Consider the following 9050-nt stretch of genomic DNA (forward strand, 5'->3'; position numbering starts at 1 on the left):
AAGCAAAATTTAAATTAAAATCTGCAAAATTTTACCTGTCAACAAATCCCATAAAACATATTTTATACATATTTCCCTGGTGGCCTATTCATCTATGCCATAGGCCAACATTGTTGTCCAAAATATATAAACAAGGTTTGCACCCCAAATCCATCTGACAACCTGAAGCAGTTTTTTTTGTATGAAGTATGTTCACACTGTCCATTTTGAGTTGAATCTGGTCCTTGACTCATCCTAATGTTTCAGGAACAACACCGATATATCTGTCTTGGGCTTCCGCACACATTTCTACCAGATGTGTGCATGTCAAACCGAACATAAACATACTCTTACGCAGGACATTTATCACATACATCTGAACACAAATGCATCCTAACCTATTGAGACCATGAACGTATATACCAATGTTCTTTGCAATGAAGCAATAGTTGTTTCAACTCAATACATTTCAATAAAAACATTAATGATTATTTTTTTGTTGCAAAAAAATAAAATAAATTTGAACATAACATTTAAAAATGGAAGACATGACCACCATAACTTTTCTTTTATAATATATCTATTTAATGAAAATATTTCATACAAGATATTACAAATGCATTTGAATTACAGTTCTATAGAAAACCTCATCTAAAAACACTGTACATTTGGCTGACAGAGTCAGAAATGTGAGAGAAGTTTGTTTATTCACATTGTAGAAATAATCACACAAGTATTACTCACAGAAACTAAATCCATTATCATCATCCAGACTCTGGAGGTATAAATGTTGTAAGTTAATTTGTCCTTGGCTCACAAAGAAATGGAAGTTACTGAAGTTTTTCACAAATTAAAAGTATGCAAAACAAATATTTCACTAGTATTCTTTTAACTCTTTGTCTACTGAAGAAAAAGAAAAACGATTGAGCGGCAGTCAGACATGATTTATGCTGGAAAACATAAAGGTTCAAAAGACAGTAAAAGCTTTGGTCATCCCAACGTCAGGCGGTGGAAAAAGGATCCGTGTTCACATATCAAATGTACTCGAAACATTTTGGTGTAGTGATTTCACAATTGTGCAAAATATATCCATATTAATCAAACTAAAACTAAAACATACCACCAAACTTTTGTGCCCTTTGCCTTCACCCTTAATTTCACATTGACTTTTGTTTTTTAGAAAGTGCTGTAATGTAGTTGAGGAAATGTCTTCCAACCCACCAGTTTCACAAGTTAAATGTAGTGAGAATACTACTTAAGCTCTAACAGTAACAACCCAAATACCTGACTTTATTAAAATTAAAGATATGCATTGGAACTTCCCGATACTAACAAAACGTAGATGTAATGTTGTTCCTTTTGCATTATGTTCTTATTTTTCCCTGCACACATTTCAGTTTCTTATTGTTTATTCAAAGTTGTGACAAAACTGTCTATACGTTGAAGTACAGAGGTTACCATGGAGTCACTGAGTTAGCTGTGGCCTACAACTTGAGCCAGAAAAACCCAGAGGCATCTACTAGTAGGAGAAATGTGGAATAAAAAGCTCTAAAAAAAGAGATACTTGACTTCACCGCTACTGTGTCTTCGGTTTCTGGGCAGTGGGGACGTCCAGCCTAATGGTACTCTTTCCAGAGAGGAAAGGGATGATCTTCTCAAACAGCAGGATGCAGCTCGCCACACCTGGGGGACACAAATAAAGAACACAGGAAGCAGTGAGTTACAATCTCAGAAACACTTGAATTTTTCCATATTGTTGTGCTTTTGACAGTCTTATGAGAACATTTGAGCAAGTTCAGATATATTTATTAGATTCCAGTATGTGGCGGTGAACACCGACACCGACCTGTGACCACCCCACAGATCGCCGCACAACCCTGTGACGGTTCGGTTGTGGTTTGGGATTCTGTTCCTTACCTAAAACTGGTCCCAGCCAGTAAACAAAGCAGTACTCTAGATAGGTGTGGCCACTGCAGGGGAACTGGACGGAGAAGGCCAAGACGGGGTTAAAAACAGCTCCTGAAATACTTCCACCTGCACAGAGGGAGAGAAAGAGCAGAGACATGTGGAGTGTGTTGAATTTGTTGATTATATGTGTTCAAGTAACAGTTAAGTCTATGAAATATCAGAAAAACAGCTTCTATTTTTGCCTATAATTAGACTAATAACACGATTCTTGCCAGGAGCAACACACACACACACACACACACAGATCACACAAGACAGCTGAATTGTGTTTTGGCTACAGGGAACAAACCTGAAATACCTGACCTCAGATAAATTAGTTTTTGATCATCAGAGTAAACACATTTGAGCTGTTTGCGTGCCTTTAATCTAATTACCATAAACCAACTGATGTATGTATTTCTTTAATGTGCTCAAAATAATAAATACAATAAAAAAGAGTACTACTGTGTTTAAATACACCATTTTAAATTATTAACATAGTTAAAGATCACTAGCAGGGCATTTGTATTGACACCTAACCTGCCACCAGATAACTTACAGGTGTTTGAGTCAGACCGGTGTAGTGCAACAATATTCAAATTTCAGTCAAATTAAACAAAGATATGTTCCCACTGGATCTAAAAACAGCTGTGAAACTTTTTACTACAGGACACTCAAAGGGTGGAGATGGGTACATGTACCTTCTCGTGATGCTTCAGGTTTATTCACAAAGTTGTTGTTTTACTCATTTACTTTACTCCCTCAGGTTTATATGACAGTGAATTAAATATGTTTGAGTTTTGGACTTTTGGGTTGAAAACAAGTGATTTGAAGAAGTCCCACTTGACTCTAAGAACCTGTGTTGTGACTGTTTTAAAACCAATAATAAGTCAGTTCATCTGAAAAAGGATTTAGGAATTAAAATAACTGTTTCATTTGTATTAAATTGTAAATTGATGGGTTTTTTTATATATATTCCCTGTTCCATGTTCAGAGACCAAGATGATTGACAACTAATCAAATGACCCTGTGACTCAATTCATCTAATTATTTTATTATATTGTTGTTTGCTGCATTTCATTTATGTATTTTTTTTAATCTTATCTAAAGGAATCTGTGTTTTCATCTTTTCTTTAATAGTTTAGCGTCTAATCAAACTAAATAGTCGCTAATTAATTCATTAATTCATTAATTAACACACCTGTGTAAACCAGAGCTGTGATGACCGCAGCGACGAGGTGAGCTCGAAGTTTTTCGTCCACTTTGTGCACATGCATGGCGGCAGCCTGCACAGTGAAGGCGCAGGCCAGCTCCACGGCCGCGGCCTCCAGTAGGGTCCCACCGAGCGGGTCGAAGCATCTGAAGCCGAACCTCTGGTGCCTGATGTGGACGTCGGAGAGACCCAGCGACCACACGGAGGCGGCGAAATACTGCGCGGCGACCGCAGCGCCGAACTGGCAGGCTATGAGGACGACAGCAGCCCGGACGGTGCTGCTGCCCCGGCAAACACTCTCCAGAGCCCCGCTGGGGTTACACGTCGCCCCCCGGAAAGTTAAAAGGTGGATAACCGTCATGGTGTAGGTGAGGGTCAGGCCGACCAGCAGCTCCAGCCGGGCTGTTTCGCCCAGAAGTTTGAGTTCATGAGTGCAGCAGCAGAGCTGGAAGGTGGACGCCGCTTCCAGCAGGTAAATCCAATAAGCTCCGGGAAAGAGGCGCGCTGCTGTCCGGCGGAGCGCCTCGCTGAGCGTCACCGCGGCTCCCAACACCGCCAGAGAAACGTACAGGTCAGTCATTTCTCCGGTTTATGCGGCCGATACAACTTGTTCTTCTTGATGGAGCAACTTTGAGGGCTCAGAGTCGACTTAACTTCCCTCCTTATCGACGTCAAAGTCCGGCCGAGCCACGCTGCCGAAGTGCGGGAATAACCGGAAATAAGGCGGTTCACCCTTCAAAATAAAAGCAAGCATCACTCGAGGCAGCAGCTTTAACTTCTGATTCAACTAAATATAAAACTTCTTACTTACCTTAGGTGGTCTCTATATATAGAGAAGATACGTCTGGTCATAATCTATAGACAGAAATCAACAATGAATTACTAACATATGATCTGTGTGATGATCTGTGCATGATCGCTTATTTCCATGTGCTATAAACCTTCATTATTGTCCAAAGGTAGTTTTAAAAAATGTTAATTTTCTTGAACAGACACACCAAATGTGTATTCACTCACAGCTGAACACAGCCCCAAACAAACGTAGCTCTGACTAATTTCAAGTAAATAGGCCTAGTGAAACTACGCTTCCCAGCTGTTTTAGGAAATGACTGACTCCTTAAAATATTACAACAATACATTAACTAATGTGTTTTTATTTTTGGGCTGGTTACTACAGACCGAGTAGGTTAGCTGAAAAGCATTGATATGTTCAGGGTTGTGGTCGTCTTATGAGATTTGTTGGCAAGAAGAAACAACACCAGTCTTTTGTGGGGCTCAAATCAATAAAAAACACATTAAAAATCCAAAAACCTGAACACAAATATGTCAGTACGCTAGATAATCAGACAGTTTTCAGTTGAACTACATTTTAATGACAAAGTGGTCCTCTGAAAACTGCTGACAGTGCCTTGCCTTCTCTGGATTATATGTAACCGGGACGTTGTTTCTTGAAAGAGGTGTTGCTGTTGTATATAATTGATCATTTAAAACTCACTTTCTGGCCTTTGGAGCACCAAGGCATTTCCACACAACAGATTTGCTCGTGTGCAAACTTTTTCCCCTTTGGAGAGACCCAGGCTAGTTCTTTCCAGTCTTTACACTAACGTAAGATAACCGTCTTCTGGCTGTAACTTCATATTTAGCATACAGACACAAGAGTGGTATCAAACCTTTAATCCAACTCTCAGAGAGAAAGCAAATAAGCATATTTATCATTCAAAATTCATTGCAACATGTTGGTGTTTTGCTTTGGAGGATATAACAGGAAATGCTGTTCATGATTGTGAGGTGCTTGACATTGATGCTTGTTGGTGTCCTGGAAGTGACTGACTCAAGAAAATTCTTGTAATTGCAGTTTGACAACAGCTGGTGGAATAATATGGACAAACCCAATTGAAAGTATTAAGACAGTGACATATGACAATGATGTAACACAGAAATGAAGCAACCAGAAAGTTTTTATGGAAACTAGTGATCATGTGTTTCACTGACTGAAAACAGAACTGAAGGCAAAAACATCCAGAACAGTATTTTCCCAGCAGAGTCAAATTGTTTACAAACTATTCATCCTTTTTGTCCTGTGTATAAATTGAAAAAAATAATGTCACTATAGGAAAGTTGATATCCTAAGTGCAAACCTAGTGTGATATCACCCACTGGTTTGTGGACAACCATTTTATAGCCTTGGACGTTACCATCTTGGTTTTGACTCACATGACAGTGATCCCAAACACACAGAAGAAGCAATCAAGACATTTGTATGGAAACTAGTGATCGTGTGATTTACTGACTGAAAACAGAACTGAAGGCAAAAGCATCCAGAACAGTAAAGAAGTGACAGGCCAAGCAGTAAATAGTCATTATTGGTCTCCCTTTTCCCTGCAGTTTGATGCTTTACATATCATTTCATGTAGTTTTATATCTACAGCTCAGTGCAGAAACATGTTAGCATTTAAGCTCAAAGCACAGCAGTAACTAAATACAGTCCCAGAGAGCTGCATGGCTGAAGGCTTCTAAGCTTGGATTCATTTCATATGTATTGGCTCTTATTCTGGCAGCATGGACCACAGTATAGAGCGTGGACTGGTAGCTAGAGAGGTGCCAATTGACCACCTGGGCACTGCTGAGGTATCCTATGTGGCTGCCCATTTCTCCACATTTGCATGTCTGTGTGTTTTAAAGCCTGGAGTTTGGCATTATAGAAGTTCCCATCTTAGGTTTTTGGAGCCAGAAATGAAAATGACACCTGACTACAGACTGGGGGCTGTGCTTACCAAGCTTCACCCAGACAATACAGAGCGGATCATAGCTTTTGCATCCAGAACATATCCTGCTGTAAAACATGAACAAACACTTGCATGCATTTGAGTAGTAGATCTGTGTCATACTACTCTGGTGGCTGACATACTGCGTCAATCTCACATGTCAGTATATCATCCTGCTGTCTAAATACTCACAGCTGAAAATAGTCCCAAACAAATGTATCTTTGACTCCTTTTTAAGTAAATAGGCCTAGTGAAACTACACTTCCCAGATTTTTTTTAGGAAATGACTGAGTCTTTATTAAAAATATAAAACATTTACACAACACACAACCCATTTGTTGGTGTGTGTGTGAATTTTTTCCCCCTTGGACAGAGCTAGGCTAGTTGTTCCCAGTCTTTATTCTAACTTAAGACTTCATATTTGGCATACAGACACAAGAGTGGTATCAATCCTTTAATGCAACACTCAGCAAGAAAGCAAATTAGCATTTATCATTATTACTGTGACATGTTCTGTCATGCATGTTGGGGGGTGGTATCCTGGGAGTGACTGCAGCTGAGAAGTTCAGTTTGGAGCAAATCCTGTATTTGCAGTTCGACAACAGCTTGAAGGCACAATGTAATCAAACCCATCTGGGTATTTAGACAGTGACATTTTCATCGACAATCATCCCAAGCACACAGATGAAGAAACCAAAAACTTTTTTTTGGAAACTTGTGGTCGCGTGTTTCACTGACTAAAGACAAAACTGAAGGCAAAAGCAGCTGTGAGTTGAGCTGAGCTTGGTTTTGTAATGAAGTAAAGTCCTCCCCTCTGCACTTTACATCATGGCACAGTAAATTCATCCCTGACTTTGCTACTGTTGATGAATCGTTCCATGCAACGCTTTCAGTCTACAGAACTGGAGTTCAAATGGACTGGAGACTGTCTCCAGAGACTGACAGCTGAGAGCTCTGCTTTAGCACCATATGACCCCACATTTACCAGACTACAGACTCACTCACACTCACATCCAAGGATCATGCTGTCCAATAATAATGCTGACTGTTTTGCTTTCCATATTATGATCTTATGTACTACCCTCGGAAACAAAATATGTCGAGATAGACATGGTTTATCTTTAATTCTAGTGTGCCATAATCAAAGTTCACTGCTGTTTGTGAGACTTGTTCTGAACGACTGAGATACAGGGAGGCTCACCAAAAAAGCAGAAAGAATGTAAAAACTGAACTTGCTCTGTAGTTTCAGTTGAGTGATGACTCTCTTGGCACTTTGTTGGGAACATTTTATTCAAAACAAATATTATGACACATGCAATGGATTCAGTATTCAAGAAGTTTCATGTTCAACTCAACAACACTGAAGTATCACATAGAACACTGGATCATGTTGACAAATACTGTATGTAGGAAAGTGCTGCACAGCCCTAAAGTACATGGAAACTGTTATCATGCCTATAACTACTCATATTCGCAGGATATGGATGTATGATATAGCCCAGTAATAGAATGCTACATAATCTTGACATCAACATGCATCATGTTGGGTGGAATATAATCATATTTAAAAAACAGGTTTCATGAGATGGTGCTGCTTAGTCAGTGTGTTGCCTACAGTACACAAAGGTCCCAGAGTCACTGGGACACACAAACTCCTCCACCATGATAAGGGGGCGATTCATGGAGGGCATATTTTATTATTTTTAATGTTACGCTACATTACTTAAGATAAAGGAGAAGGTGATTTACTTCAGGAGGAAGACACCTCAGCAAAGATCCAGGGATTAGATATTGGTATGATGGGAGTGTACAGATATCTGAGTGTGTTTACCTTTTAACAATAAAGTAGACTGGACAGACAGACTGAGGTCATCTGGAGTGTGCAGGACTCTGAATCTATGACACTGTGGTGGCAGAAGTTATTGTCTTGTTATGATCTTATTTGAACAATTACTCCGTGATAGAAACATAAAGATGTTGTGAGCATATTAAATATTGAATTTTGCGGCGTGTAATGAAGGTAGTCTTCATTACATACTTTGGGTTATTAAAAGCACAATGAGTTGACATGTTTAAGAATGTGCAAGTCACTTACCTACGTCTCCTCTCCTGCACTGTCTGCACTATTTGTGGGTTGTCGTAGTAGGAGTGTTGTTGTTGCTATTGCTGTTGATTTGTTGGTATTGCATTTTGGATAATTATGGAGCCAGCCAGGGAGAGAGGTCGTTCTGACATATGGGAACACTTCAATCTGATCGCTCCTGATAAGGTAAGTGTGCTGGCTGTTTAATAATCTTATATGTACCGTAGGAAAAGTAAAGCTACAATACAACAATATTTTTTAGTACAGAATTATAGCTCTGATCTATTAGGCTTTAGCTTTATCAACTCAAATTTCATTTTTATTTACAAATGGCTTTCTCTACAGGTCCAGTGCTTGGTGTGTTCAGCTGAACTGAAGTATCATGGGAATACTTCCTCCATGATTAGGCACTTCACTGCCAAGCATGCAGCTGCTGTGAACCAGGGGAACACAACTCAAGGTAGGCTATAACACAATATGATATGAATGAATTTCATGACTCAAAAAAACGGCTTCACTGCTTCATTAAAATGCAATTTCTCATACATCCTTATTTTATTTTATTCATTTTCTTTCTTATTCATTTTTTATTATTTGTCTTAGTGGACCAGAAGCGAGAGCTAGATGAGGCTCTTGTGAACATGGTGGTGAAAGACTCATAGCCTTTTTTTATCGTGGATGACTGTGGATTCAAGGAGTTTGTAGCATTGCTGGATCCCGCATATACTCTTCCATCCAGACAGGCTCTAAAGAACATGGTGGTCCACAGATATGAGGAGGGGAAGACCAAGGCCAAAGCGGTCATTCAGAGAGTAGAGGCTGTCAGCTAACAGCTGATATGTGGACTTCCATTAATATGGATGTATATCTTGCAGTGACTGGCCATTATGTGGATGACTCTGTGAGACTGGCCACAGTGCTGCCTTTCCCTGAAGCTCAGCTAGTAACATCACTGCTGCAACAAGGTCACTCATGGAAGAATGGGGCATTGAAGGCATGTAACCTCAATTGTGGCAGATGCTGGAGCTAATATGGTTGCCTCTGTCAGGAGTTTGAATCTAAG

At 39.6% G+C, this 9050-nt stretch overlaps 1 protein-coding gene across 1 annotated transcript; it reads right to left on the minus strand.

The window, feature by feature from the left end:
• Positions 1–667: 667 nt before the first annotated feature.
• On the minus strand, positions 668–4008 carry LOC104919184 (aquaporin-11). Its single transcript, XM_010731124.3, has 3 exons — positions 3128–4008; positions 1897–2013; positions 668–1662 (listed from the first exon to the last, which is right to left on the minus strand). The coding sequence occupies exons 1-3, from the start codon at positions 3717–3719 to the stop codon at positions 1556–1558; spliced, it is 816 nt and encodes a 271-aa protein (XP_010729426.2). The 5' UTR covers positions 3720–4008; the 3' UTR covers positions 668–1555.
• Between the last annotated feature and the right edge of the window lie 5042 nt (positions 4009–9050).

The sequence above is a fragment of the Larimichthys crocea genome, chromosome III (genome assembly GCF_000972845.2).
Source record: "Larimichthys crocea isolate SSNF chromosome III, L_crocea_2.0, whole genome shotgun sequence".
Classification (NCBI taxonomy): Eukaryota; Metazoa; Chordata; class Actinopteri; family Sciaenidae; genus Larimichthys; species Larimichthys crocea.

Bases quoted from the DNA above. Each gene is read 5' to 3' on its own strand.
- LOC104919184 (XM_010731124.3), bottom strand. From the start codon at position 3,719: ATGACTGACCTGTACGTTTCTCTGGCGGTGTTGGGAGCCGCGGTGACG. The intron at 2,014-3,127 runs GTGTGTTAATTA...CCCTCTGTGCAG, and splicing joins CACAGCTCTGGTTTACACAG to GTGGAAGTATTTCAGGAGCT. The intron at 1,663-1,896 runs GTAAGGAACAGA...TGTGTCCCCCAG, and splicing joins CTGGCTGGGACCAGTTTTAG to GTGTGGCGAGCTGCATCCTG.